The 14,462-nt window shown below is 41.6% G+C and overlaps 1 protein-coding gene across 2 annotated transcripts in view; it reads left to right on the forward strand.

Annotated features, from left to right (window-relative positions):
- LOC124292137 (CCR4-NOT transcription complex subunit 11-like) overlaps positions 1-14,462 on the forward strand; it is a 35,697-nt gene that overhangs the window by 18,430 nt on the left and 2,805 nt on the right. For both annotated transcript variants that reach the window (XM_046729188.1, XM_046729189.1), the window contains exons 5-10: positions 1,207-1,260; positions 2,092-2,207; positions 2,576-2,729; positions 8,888-9,094; positions 11,518-11,597; positions 13,907-13,976. In XM_046729188.1, coding sequence (XP_046585144.1) covers positions 1,207-1,260; positions 2,092-2,207; positions 2,576-2,729; positions 8,888-9,094; positions 11,518-11,597; positions 13,907-13,976 — 681 coding nt within the window. The remainder of the gene's footprint in view (positions 1-1,206; positions 1,261-2,091; positions 2,208-2,575; positions 2,730-8,887; positions 9,095-11,517; positions 11,598-13,906; positions 13,977-14,462) is intronic.

Here is a 14,462-nt window from a genome sequence, read left to right on the forward strand (position 1 = left end):
AATATACTGGCCCCATGGGAGTAAAAATACCTAATATACTGGCTGGCCCCATAGGAGTAAAAAATACCTAATATACTGGCCCCATAGGAGTAAAAAATACCTAATATACTGGCCCCATGGGAAAATAAAAATACCTAATATACTGGCCCCATAGGGATAAAAACCTATGGGAGTAATATACTGGCCCCATAGGAGTAAAAATACCCCCATGGGATAAAATACCTAATATACTGGCCCCATAGGAGTAAAAATACCTAATATACTGTCCCCATAGGAATTAAAAATACCTAATATACTGGCCCCATGGGAGTGAAAAAGATAAAATACCTAATATACTGGCCCCATAGGAGTAAAAATACCTAATATACTGGCCCCATAGGGTGAAAAATACCTAATATACTGGCTGGCCCCATATACTGGCCCCATAAAAATACCTAATATACTGGCCCCATTGGAGTAAAGATACCTAATATACTGGCCCCATAGGAGTGAAAATACCTAATATACTGGCCCCATAGGAGTAAAAATACCTAATATAGTGGCCCCATAGGAGTAAAAATACCTAATATACTGGCCCCATTGGAGTAAAGATACCTAATATACTGGCCCCATAGGAGTAAAAATACCTAATATAGTGGCCCCATAGGAGTAAAAATACCTAATATACTGGCCCCATTGGAGTAAAGATACCTAATATACTGGCCCCATAGGAGTAAAAATACCTAATATACTGGCCCCATAGGAGTAAAAATACCTAATATACTTGCCCCATAGGAGTAAAAATACCTAATATACTGGCCCCATAGGAGTAAAGATGCCTAATATACTGGCCCCATAGGAGTAAAGATACCTAATATACTGGCCCCATAGGAGTGAAAATACCTAATATACTGGCCCCATAGGAGTAAAGATGCCTAATATACTGGCCCCATAGGAGTAAAGATACCTAATATACTGGCCCCATAGGAGTAAAGATGCCTAATATACTGGCCCCATAGGAGTAAAGATACCTAATATACTGGCCCCATAGGAGTCAAAACAGCTTAAAGACCCAAAACAGATTACCAATTCCTGATGTGAATAATAATGTGTCCTCTTTGTACACTACATTTATGATGAGATGTGCTACTGTACAATGTGTTTACTTCACATACTAATATATGTGTTGTAGTTAATGTAAATCAATACATTTATTTCTATTTTCAGATGTTCAAAAAATCCCCAAGTCAGATTATACACATGGATGTAGGCAGTATGCAGGTACCTCTAGTTATAAGACACCATCATCAATGTGGACTCAAAGCTGTTCATCTGTCATCTGTCTAAATTAATCAGCGCTGAGCATATGAACTCCTGTCTTTATTGTTCTGAACAAATCAGGGGCGGTGGGTCAGCCTAGTGGTTAAAGTGTTCGTTCGTCACGCCGAAGGACCGGATTCGATTCCCCACATAGGTACAATGTGTGAAGCCCATTTCTGGTGTCCCCTACCGTAATATTGCTGGAATATTGCTAAAAGCGGCAAAAAAATCCAACTCACTCACTCAGCAATATGTTGCCTTGATCTGAGTGGTGTCTTCTCCAGTGCCTACATTGTCCGTGGTCTGCACCTTGTCTGTCCCCTAGTTCTGTCCCCTGGTTCTGTATGGTGTTTCTTCCAGTGTCACACCAGTTAAGGTCCAAAGCTTATGACATAACCTCAGCTTGGTATTACTCTGTCCTGGCATATCTTAGAAAGGCATGATATGCAAAGTCTGCTTGGCTCTGGCTTCAGGCCTATGATCTTGACCAGAAGTGCATCCTGTAAGATGGTATTTGAAACTTAAGTTATCTTTTTTGGCCAGACATTAGCTTTCATTTTGTTGGACTGTACATATCACTAGACTGGAGTGTAATAATCTCTTGATAACAGTGTAGTGATGGTAGTTATAATTTGGCCAGACTAGCTATCACTTGTATTGGGAGTACCTATCACTTGACCAGATGTTTTGGTAGACAAAGAATCTGTTATTAGTCTGTTCTCTAGACTTGCTTTCCTGTTTATACTAACTATAGTTACCATACTTATTTTATTCTTCGTCCCTGTATTTCAGTCATTTGATGTGAGTGGCCTACAACTAGCTTTAGCAGAACGCCAGTCTGAGATGCCTTATACCAGTAAGGCTGCCATGCCCTGTGTAGTGCCGGATCCAGATACTAAACCCACAAGGTAAAATCCAGTTGTAACAATTCATCAAAGTTTCATGCCTTGGCCCATTTGCAGTTGATGTTTTCAAAATTGCAGAAAGTTACTGTATACCAAATAATTCTGGAAGACAAACCAAAAACTGTTCATTGTTATCGTCTCAAGTAAGTACCTCAACTTGAGTGTGGGTAGTACCGGTAACTGGATTGAAGAGAGAATAAAAAAAATTTCCCCAAATTTTGTAAAATTGTTTGGAGACTGTGGTTTGTATGTGTTTGAGATCACAACTGGGAGTGATGTCAGCCCATTATGACAAGAAACAAAAATGTACTTTGAAAAGGGTGAACAAAAGTCAGCGCATCTCTTCTTTTAGAGAAACATCTTGTTTACAGTTTTGATCAGTTTGGCAAACCAGGAGTGATCAATCCTGACGTACAGAGACAGACTATAGAAGCACTGCTCACAGGAAACCGCCCGTCTGTAGACAACTGTATGACACCAGAGTTTGTGAGACTTGCACCACCACTTCACATTACAGAAGATGAGGTGAGGATATCAACCTAACATTACTATTATACATACTTTCACAAGTTTTAGCTCGCCTTATTGAAGGTCAGAATGAGCATATGTAACGGTCTGTGACAACAGCAACATTTTCTCCCTAGAATCAACTAGACTAGTTTGCTGAAATTGGTACACTTGTTCCCAATGATGACTCTTTCATGTAATCAACAGGCTCAGATTCCACCACTGCATGGCAATCTTTAATGGAGAAATTCCAAATTATGAAATGTGGTTAATGTATGCAGCTTTCAGGTGGGGTCCATGTGTTCTGTTTTTGGTTTGTTTAACAACTTTGGCACATTACAGTCTCTCAGTTGCAGCATATTCAACAGTCTGATTTGTTCATTATTGTTTGATGATTGGTTGAAAACATGATCTCCTGTAATACTCTTCACTTGAAATGTGGCAAGGTAACTACAGATGGATCGGTCAAGTTACAAGGGGGAGGAGTTATTGAGCATCTTGTGGAAGGTCAGGCCTACACCTATCTTGGAATGCAAGTTCGAGACAAGCTCCAGAATGCCCAGATTCAAGAGAAACTTCGGGCCGAGTTTAAAGCTTGCTTAAAGAAAATCTGGAGCTCAAAGCTAAATGCTTGAAACAACGTCAAAGCCACCAATACCTTTGCTGTGCCAGTTCTTTCCTATTGCTTTGGAGAAGGCGATTGGACGAAAAAAAACATCCATAGTCTTGATCACCTGACCAGAAGGACCATGTCTGATAACAGAGCCCACCAGGAATTCCACAGCTATTTTAAGCGTGCCAAGGTTATTGGACAGAATCTGAATTTTGATGTTGATTTTGTTGATGGCGAAGTACTGCTGGATGGTACAGCGATGAGAGTAAACCGGGTGAAGTCTTTACCAAGTCTGCCCAGAGTCGGTCATTTGTGGAGAAGCTTTCTGAGAAAACACTGCATCGTGTATATATGCCATGTGTGGAACAGAATGGCAATCCCACCGACTCCTTCGCTTTGATGAAGTCTGCTGGTCTTAAATGTGAAATAGAGAGCTTCCCTTTTTGCTGCCCAAGACCGGTCACTTCCCACTCGCAATAGCCAAAATATGATTCTTAATGAAAATATTAAATGTCGACTTTGCAATAAATTTACAGAGACCGTCAAACATCTTGTCTGTGGATGCCCTTCCTTGGCACAAACATCATATCTCAAAAGACATGATGGCATGGCTCGCTGCTGTAATTACCCTCTTCGCCATGCCTGTGGCTTTGACTCTGAGGTCCATCCATGGTACGACCCTGAACATGTCCAGGGCGTCATGGAAAATGATGCTTTCAAACTTCTGTTGAATAGGCCCATATAAAGCCTCAGAAGAATCCCAGCCAACAAACCTGATCTTGTCCTTTGTGATAAAGCCAATGAATTTAATTATATCATTGAATTTTGTGTGCCTTTTGACAGCAATGTGATTGGCAAGATTGAGGAAAAGCATGCTAAGTATGTGGACCTCGCCTTTGAAATGTCTCGCTTGCATCCCCAGTGTACATTCTAGGCTGCGCCCTTATGCCATTCACGCACTGAAAGTTCATATGGTGCACTTTAAAAATACTGGGAGGCCATAAATCTGAAATGCATTAAAAAAAAAAAAAAAAAAGCAAAAACCTGGTCATGATGACGATACAGCGAGCACAACCAACCGTGACGATGATAACCGAAAAGAGGATGGGTCTGAGGAGAAAGGCCAGGACGATGTATCACGTCCACGTGTTTTTCAAAATAAGTGGTTGCAGCTTGACCCATGGGTATTGTTCGTCAAAGAGGCAAATCACTTGTGATGTACGGTGTGTATTACCCATCACAAAAATAATGTGTTTACAGGGAATGGCACAGACAATTATCGGACCAGTAAGTGAACTCAAATTAGTAACTAATTAGTACTGTATGTCTAACAAGTCACAGCAATTTGACATGACCCACACTGTTTTCTAAATGGCCCACATAACTGAAGGCTGGTGGGCCATGGGCCTACTTTTCATCAAGGCTAGAATGAACACTGCATCCCAAGTACACTGTTGTCAGGCTCCCCATTGTTCTCAGTGCCCTTGGTTTGGTACCTCCTGATCTCTCCCCCGGGAGCACAGCCCTTCTGACACACTGGGTAATGCAGAGGGCTGCAGTGTTGGGGGAGTCTACATATTCTTGGTGGGTTCGACTCGGCAGTGTTTCCTGGGAGAAGTCCCATTCACTGTCTTGGCTGCGTGTAGAGTGGGCAAGGGTGAGGTGAGGTGAAATTGGGTTTTACATTGTGCTTGAGAATATTTCGCTCATATGACGACGTGCATGCGTGTGTATGTGTATGCCCAGACTGAAGCTGGTTTTATAGTGCTAGCCCACTGAGATACAATGCCGCAGTGAAGCATGAATACCCCACTCAGACACAGTATACTGACTCCAAGCCAACCAGTCCTTGTTGTACCCATTAATGCCGAGCGCCAGGCAGGGACCAACAAGTACCATATTTTAACGTCTTTTGGTTTGACGCGGTCGGGGATCGAACCCGCAACCTTCCGCTCTCCGGGCGGACGGCTCTAACTTTCTAACCACTACACCACGGAGGCGGTCAGAGTGAGCAAGGGCCTTGAGCTGATGATGAGCCTTACCAGCCTGACTGTGCCAGGATCACCCGAACCCTCCCTGCTGCATTTTCATCTTAGTCTGTAAAACATAATTCATTGTATAGCACCTAGTATCCATCTGACTAGTTGCTCACTGGATGCTGTAATCAGAATCTGATTATTATTACCCCGGATAACCCAAGCTGCCTGTGAATAGTCACATGATTTATCTCACCGGGTACCCATTTTCTACTGGGTGAACAAAGGCCTTAGGTGAGACCACATGTATCATGTTTGCGTCATTGTGGGGCAGGCCTGAAGTCCTAGAAACTCTCAGGAGTCAAGCTGACAAACACGGTCACCCATCCAAGCACTCTCCAAGCTCGACGTTGCTTAACTTCAACTGATTTGTGACCTGGGCTCTATGCACAGGACCACTTATCACCAATGATCAGACAGAGGAGTCACATGATCAACCAGAGAGCATGCTGCATGCTTCACAGAGGCTGAGGCTGTTCAGGAATGGTAGTAGTGGGGAGTGTTCGGGCTTTGGTACAAGAGCGGCCTAAAACTTCGTTGCAGTTCGTTTCCACTCAGCTGTCGAATCATAAGAGGTAGGAGGTAGAATACAATAGGATACAATTTTGTAAACATGAACTTGGGGTCAGCAATTTTGTCCAGCGGCGAGAGTACATCCAGTAGGAGTTATCCCTGCCCAAACCATGACCGACCACCTGCCAAATTGCCTGTGACGTTGTGTTAGTGGTGGACAAACTGCAGGTCGCCTACAGCGGAGTCCAGTTTCCCTTAAATGTCAACAAACGGTGCTCCTGGATATCCTTACATTGTTAGCATTGAAGTTTTCTGTCTGAAGATCTGCTGCGTTAAGAAATCTGTTACGTAACGCAGTGTTCATCATGTGCATATCATCTCGGACTGTTGTGACTCTGGGGTGACCTGGTTGACATGCATATTCCACATACCCATTGACTTGAAATCTCTGCCAAAGTCTACCAATAGCAGTCTGACGCACATTAAAGCGTACAGCAACCTGCCACTGAGTTTGACCAGATTCCAAAAGGCCTATAGCCTTCCGTCTCATTTTAAACTGCGATTTCAAACAGGTACCTGAACAGTGAATGATAGTAAAAAAGCATCAATGCATGTGTATTGTCCTCCTCTTTCCATGGATAGAGTGACTTGCACATGCAAATCATTGAGATTAGGTGGCAGGTGGACTTCTAATTGACAAATTCGAATAAAAAATGTGCCATTTTTAATAGAATGTATTGGACATTAAAGAACGTTACAATTACATTTCAATGGCCTGATGCATTTTTCCATACTGTTAAGATAGTTTGTAAAACATTCAGTTGTATATATTTCAAACAAAAATGAAGATTTACAACTTTTTAGAAATAGTGTTACCAATAGCTTGACCCTTCATTAATGACACCGAGTATGTAAGTGACTTCATGTTCACTCCATGTCCGAACCATGGCAAATGCACAAGTTTGCATAAACTTCATTGAGAGTGTGAGAGCAGGCAGGCATTTGTACTATGAAGTTTTGAGCAGTCGCAGTGAAGGAAAATACTAGTTTTGTGTTGGTGCTGAGTGGACTGCACTCTCACGACCCACTACCGTTTGAGTTTAGAGTTGACACTTTTAAGGCTAGACTGATGGAGAAAGTGAGGACAGAAACGACCCCCATACTCACCATCTACAGCCAGGAGATCTCCAGATCTCACGGCATCATCTCAGATGACCTTCTGAAGCAGATACCAGTCCTGAAGTCCTTCACCACCATTTCTACCGCCAGAGACACAAGACCTTGCCGCGCCTTCCTGCTAGCAGAATCCAGATCAGCAGTATTCCCAGACAGAAGGTGGCGACCAGTTCCTGCACCGTGTTAGTGACGACATCCTTATTCTCACTTCTGTCAAGGACATGGAACACTTGTGTGCTGCGGATATTGTGTTTTGTAATGGTACATTTCATGCCTGTCCAAAATTGTTTGATCAGATTTATTGTATACATGCAGACGTGTTTGGTCGTATGTTTCCATTTGTTTATTGCTTGTTGTCCAATAGAACAAAAGGTGTTAAGTTAACATATTTCAGTACTTGTGTGATGTAGCTCGTAGGCGAGTCTTAGAGTTTGCTCCACCTATGATCCAGCACTCCTTTAATATGCTTAATCACATTGCACATAAAAAAATACATCCTCATAACAATTGTGATATGTAATGTGATTGTCATTGATACCTATCAGTATATTATATCGTGCTAATGAAGATATTGCCCCTGTTATGATCTGAATAAAATAATGAGGAAACATTTTTTGTTTTGTTAAATACGATAACCTATGTGTTTACTAACCCCTGTAGACCAACCTGTGTTGTAGTCAGTCTAGATGTGTTTACTAACCCTGTAGACCAACCTGTGTTTACTAACCCTGTAGACCAACCTGTGTTGTAGTCAGTCTAGATGTGTTTACTAACCCTGTAGACCAACCTGTGTTGTAGTCGGTCTAGATGTGTTTACTAACCCTGTAGACCAACCTGTGTTGTAGTCAGTCTAGATGTGTTTACTAACCCTGTAGACCAACCTGTGTTGTAGTCAGTCTAGATGTGTTTACTAACCTTGTAGACCAACCTGTGTTGTAGTCAGTCTAGATGTGTTTACTAACCCTGTAGACCAACCTGTGTTTACTAACCCTGTAGACCAACCTGTGTTGTAGTCAGTCTAGATGTGTTTACTAACCCTGTAGACCAACCTGTGTTGTAGTCGGTCTAGATGTGTTTACTAACCCTGTAGACCAACCTGTGTTGTAGTCAGTCTAGATGTGTTTACTAACCCTGTAGACCAACCTGTGTTGTAGTCAGTCTAGATGTGTTTACTAACCCTGTAGACCAACCTGTGTTGTAGTCAGTCTAGATGTGTTTACTAACCCTGTAGACCAACCTGTGTTGTAGTCAGTCTAGATGTGTTTACTAACCCTGTAGACCAACCTGTGTTGTAGTCAGTCTAGATGTGTTTACTTGTACTAACCCTGTAGACCAACCTGTGTTGTAGTCAGTCTAGATGTGTTTACTAACCCTGTAGACCAACCTGTGTTGTAGTCAGTCTAGATGTGTTTACTAACCCTGTAGACCAACCTGTGTTGTAGTCAGTCTAGATGTGTTTACTAACCCTGTAGACCAACCTGTGTTGTAGTCAGTCTAGATGTGTTTACTAACCTTGTAGACCAACCTGTGTTGTAGTCAGTCTAGATGTGTTTACTAACCTTGTAGACCAACCTGTGTTGTAGTCGGTCTAGATGTGTTTACTAACCTTGTAGACTTGTAGATGATGTTTTTACTAACCTTGTAGACCAACCTGTGTTGTAGTCAGTCTGGATGTGTTTACCAACCTTGTTGTAGTCGGTCTAGATGTGTTTACCAACCTTGTAGACCAACCTGTGTTGTAGTCAGTCTAGATGTGTTTACCAACCTTGTAGACCAACCTGTGTTTTAGTTGGTCTGGATGAACATGTTTACTGACACTAGCCCAACTTGTTTTGTAGTTGGTCTGGATGAACCCTGTGGAGTATGAATACAAGGTTTCCTGGGACACCAGTATGTGTGTCAGCAGCTCAGCTGGGGCAGAAGTTCGCAGACTAATGGCAAAAGCTTTCAAAGGTTCTCTGACCCCTGCACATCAGCAACAGATTTTGGTGGAGCTGGACAGAGACTCCAAGCTGGTCTACCATATAGGACTCACCCCTGGAAAGGTTAGCACCATATATACCATATAGTCCGTCCCTTGCCTGGCAGTGTCACATACAGCTTGGTATCCAGAGCTGTGTCAGCAACTGAAAGGCTTATATTCAAGTGAGTGCTGTCCATTGTCTTTCTGTTTTCTTAAATCCTGTAAGGAGCATGAAAGGTAAACTTCAATTTTTAATTAATCATTAAGAGATGGCTTTTCATGTTGTCTTGTTAGTGTCCAAGCGTATATTTGTTAAGATCAGTTGGGAGATGTGTTTGCTTCAGTGGAATCTGCAACATATGACTGAAGAAAGTATCACAACACTGCTAAGTTTTATAGTATTAATATGCCATAGCCATTGCACAGGAAATTATCCAAACCTCAAGTTCACTTACTATCTGAATAATGTGACATTCAGGAATAATTACATGGGAAATGTAAATGCAAAAAGATTTTATGCATAGAAGCCAAAGATTTACTCATTTTGCATTTCTGATAATTATGGTCATATGACGTTAACAAGTGTGCTCATTTTTAATATTCAGACTTACAATCCTCAAGAAATCACATCAGTATCAATGACCTTGCTCTAAGGTATTTTGTGTGAATATGCAGTGTTTCTGCAGCACCAAACAGGAACTCAGCCAACAGTTATATGCAAAAGAAATCGCCTTTTGTTCAACCAGTGGTCCCTTCCTTATGACCTTAAGTTCCAGTGACGTCAAGCTTGACAACAAACCTAGTCCTTAACGTCATTAGTTTGCTGATGTTTTCTGACCAATCAGTTGAATGTCAAAGGATGACAACCCACATCTCTTGCAATAGCCCTCAATGACATGCCAGCATTCAACATACCAATAACTTGCTTATCAACAGGAAAATCAGTTGACTTTCCGAGTTACTGAGCTGTAAGAAACTTGATATTTGCCTTATGATGTGTACACATATTGTACATGATGCTTTCCTTTGATAGCATGTACATAGCTAAAATCAATGTATTGTGCAAAAAAATCATACTAATAAACAATTATGCTTTATGGAGGTTAAAAATCATAGGTGATAAGATACTTTTTTCCATGTGAATATTTTGTAATACACATTTTTAGTAATGTACATATTCTAGTACTTTTTTTAAGGGAGAGCCGAACCTTCCAGGATTCAAACCCAGCTGAAAGCGACAGTGGCCGAGTGGAATGGATCGCTGACTTTGTGTGCTGGAGATTAGATGTGTTTCACTCTGAGACTGTGGGTTTGAATCCCAGAAGGTTCTTCTACCCCTAAAAAAAGTACTAGATTCTGTACTTTACTGAGAAAGTGTAATCTCAAATATAACATATGTTGCATTTGACCACTTTCTAAAAGGAATTGTGTATTTATGTTTAATGCAAGGGTAACAGTATGTTCCTGGCGGCCACAGCAGCCTTGTTTCGTCGAAACGTAGTGAAACGGAGACAAAACAGGATGGACATGAGATAACATGGGGGACTGAATAAGCAAACATGACAGTCTGTGATTACTGTGGATGACGTGCCAGATTTTTAAACTGTTCAAAACTTTGCCACGGCAGTCATGGTACAAATGAGAAATTTAGTAGGCTGTAGTAAAACGGGTGGAACGCAACAAAACGTGACAGCACATAATAGGCTGTAACAAAACTTGTAGATGGTCCGTAGTGGGACGGGAGGCATGTGTAATACCTGGCATCTCACAGTCTGTTCACGATTTGTCTTGTTCATCCACGTTTATTTGACGTTTTGTCACGGTTGTTTCACCCTTGCTGCCCGTTTTGTCCCGGTCCTCACGGCAAGCTAGGTTGCATGGTAGCTGATTCGTCCCGTTCTATCACGACGCATCCAGATGTGTGATGGTTTACAGGACCAGTGAGAAACAGCATGTTGCTTTCTACTACAGTCTGATTTGGTGAACGTGGTCTGAAAGGGCGTATGATCCAAGGACTCGATGTATGCCCCCAACAAACATGCAAACACAAATCTCCTTCATCTTGGGGGTTTATGCTGCTCTTGTCGCTGAGGATACAATGGCTGCTATTGCTAGGGAGGTCTTATTTTTATACCCTGGACACAAACGTGCTCCAAAGCTGGCCCGAATACCGTGATAGACCATGAGAAATCTTAGCAGGACCTAACAAAACTTTACTGGAGGAAAAAAATGGTCAAAATCCCACGGCGCACTACATTTCTGGGAAACAGGGCTGCCGTGGCCGCTGGGAAGATAGTGTAACCCTAGCATAACAGTCTCTTATGGTGTGAAGATATCATGTTTAACTTTCTGTTATACATAACGGCTGATGAAATGACTTCCTGAAGTATGTTATGATGTGTACCTCTCAATGTCAGCACGTTGTTGACAGGTAAGCTGCAGAGCCCTTGTAACTGTTTCTGATAAACTGATTCATCTAACACATGATGTGATTTGGCATTTCAGCTGCCAGATCTAGTTGAAAACAATCCCCTAGTTGCCATTGAAGCTTTGCTGAAGTTGATGCCTTCTAACCAAATAACAGAGTAAGTTTACCCACTTTTTATTCTGTTGAAAGGAAGCAGTACCACGTCACTCCAGCCATAGTTAATCAAGAGCACAAGTGCCAATATGAATGGCTGCACAGAGTTGCTTCCCTTGTGTTCAAATACCAATTTTACACGTTTGTTTCTCAGCTTGGCAGCATTATATCCTTGCCTATGAGCTTCACAAAAGTGGTAGAATGCTGAGACCAGCAGCACATCCAGCTTCTCTTCCACACTAAGCTGACATGCTGTAATATAACTGCAATACTGTTTAAAGTGGCATCAAACCCTACTCACTCACTCACTCACATTCTGTTAAAGGAATGTATACCACAGTGACACCAAACAAAAACCCTTTTTGTATGTAAATGAACAGATAAAACTCATTTAATGTCAGACTTCAGCAGCAGCGAACCAAACAGGATGTAATTATCCAAGTTCTGACTCACAGTACACTTACAGATAAGTGAACCTACATGAGTGTCAATTAAAATCAGGGCCTACCTTTAGAATGCAGCAACACAAACTTTAAAAATACGTCATAATACCCTTATACGTAATGTAATGTGATTTTGTTCGAAAGCACGTTCTCGAAACAATGCCCTATGACGCCTGCATGGCAACACGGTGGTCTAGCTCAGTGAGTGCGTTATAAGCTCCGCTCACTGGTCTTTCATCTCTACGAGCTATGTCATTGCATAAGCCCAACAATGTTGAGAGTTTCCAGAAGTTGTATACCGGCGGATGCGCAATGTTTTGCAAGCACCAGTTTGAAATATTTTTCTTTTTTCACTAATACGCTAATATTTATTTGCATTACGGGGTGCTGATGTGTTATGTTTTGTGTGTTATTGTATTTTGTATTTTTTAAATTTACATATATATTTTTGTCATTCAGTAATTTGCACCATTACATAGAAAGTTTTTTATTAGTATTTTATTTTTCGAAGTGGTAATAATGCATTACACTGGACACGTCAGTCATGTTTGTGCCGGTTCGGTCAATGCATTCTATTTATTAGGATTAATTCAAGGGGTTAGGGTTAGGGGTTAGGGTTAGGTACATGTCCGGTGTAATACGTGAGTACCATTTGTTGTTTTTCCTTTTGCATTTTAATACTGCCGGTTCGGTCAATGCATTCTATTTATTAGGATAATTTCAAGGGATTAGGGTTAGGGCTGAGGGTTTAGGGTTTAGGGTTAGGGTTAGGGACCTAATCCAATACCACTGCATTTTAATACTTTTTTTTTTCACACAAAAACGGGAAACCAAAAACGTCAAAAGTACACTATGAAATGGTTTAATGTAGAAATTTTGGGCTAATGGAAATTGGCCTGGAATTTGCACTGAAGCCTTTTTCACACACAACATTTGTTCAGTAATGATTCGAAGGCTAACTCACCCTTGTGCCGTCACTACACATGCTCATGTCTCCCTCGTTCCTTAGTGCGATCCACATTATCCTTACAGTGTTCCCTACATCACTTTTCTGTCACAAAATCACCGATTTATATAAAAGCGGCGTCATTCATGCATGCACCGTGAAATCTACATGTGATGCCTGACGTCAACAACCCTTTTCAGTTTGAGGCATATCTGCTCATTCCACGCCACACGTTATCTTGTAGATTACGGAATGGGACGAGTGTGCCAAATGGCATTGGGTCCATTCGGCAATTGTCCGTAAATTAAAATCACGAGACACCAAGTCTACCCGTAACCTTCGCAATTGTCCGTGACCTATTCGACTCTTTCTGTTCATTTCCGTGACGTCACAGGAATGACTCGATAAATTTGCACATTGTGCAACAGTGTGGACGTAGCTCAGTCAGTTAGCTGTCGAGCTAACAATCCGATGGTCACGGGTTCGCGTCCGATGGGTTCTCACAAACTGGTTTGCTTGTCTTAATGACACGTGACCTACGGCAGAGATCGTCCTCACGAGAGAAGTATTCTAAAGGTGCTCCAAAATCAGTTGTGACATTAATACACCAATAAGTGATGCAACAACTTTTTCACAGTTGCAGCAATCATTTCCATATGTTAAGTTATGTTGTCAAAATATATTTCTGGTTTAATCATGATCACTAAACCTATACTGTACCAGTTTCAGCAGTATAAGATTATTTGACACTCTTTTACTATGTATTCTAACTCACTACACAGGAAGCTCAACATCTTGACTTGCATTGCTTTACTTCATTGTTGGAGTCTTACAACACTATAATGTTGCTTAATCTGTACTACTGTTTTTTTTAATCAATGTGGACTCATGCTTTACATCTGCTCTGCATTTTTCTTTTGGCAGGTATTTTTCAGTGCTTGTGAATATGGAGATGTCACTTCACTCCATGGAGGTTGTCAACAGGCTAACAACAGTGAGTTCCTTTCTCTCCAGTGGCATGGAATCCATTGATTCTACATATGGTCAACTTTCTTGGCAAATCTTACCCGGTTGGATGGGTGGGTGGGTGGCGTGGGGTGTAGGGCAGGGACGGGTCCAAATTTCCTACAGGGTACCTGACCCCCCATTACCCGACCCAACCCGGGTACCCGTCATAACACTAATTGTGAGTTATTCCCCTTCAATAAAATCAGTTATGGCCGAGATTAAGAGCGGCGTCTGGAAATATTTTGAATCCGTCGCATCAGGCACAAAGACAAAATGCATTTTGTGCGCAGTGCAGCTAAGTCACAAAGGAGGGGGTACATCATTCATGTGGAAACATCTGAGCAACAAACATAACTCCGTAACAATCATTGACGTGGAAACATCTGAGCAACAAACATAACTCTGTAACAATCATTGACGTGGAAACATCTGAGCAACAAACATAACTCCATACCAATCATTGACGTGGAAA

This window comes from Haliotis rubra, unplaced genomic scaffold, assembly GCF_003918875.1.
Source record: "Haliotis rubra isolate DU_JTF1 unplaced genomic scaffold, ASM391887v1 Scf509, whole genome shotgun sequence".
NCBI lineage: Eukaryota > Metazoa > Mollusca > Gastropoda > Lepetellida > Haliotidae > Haliotis > Haliotis rubra.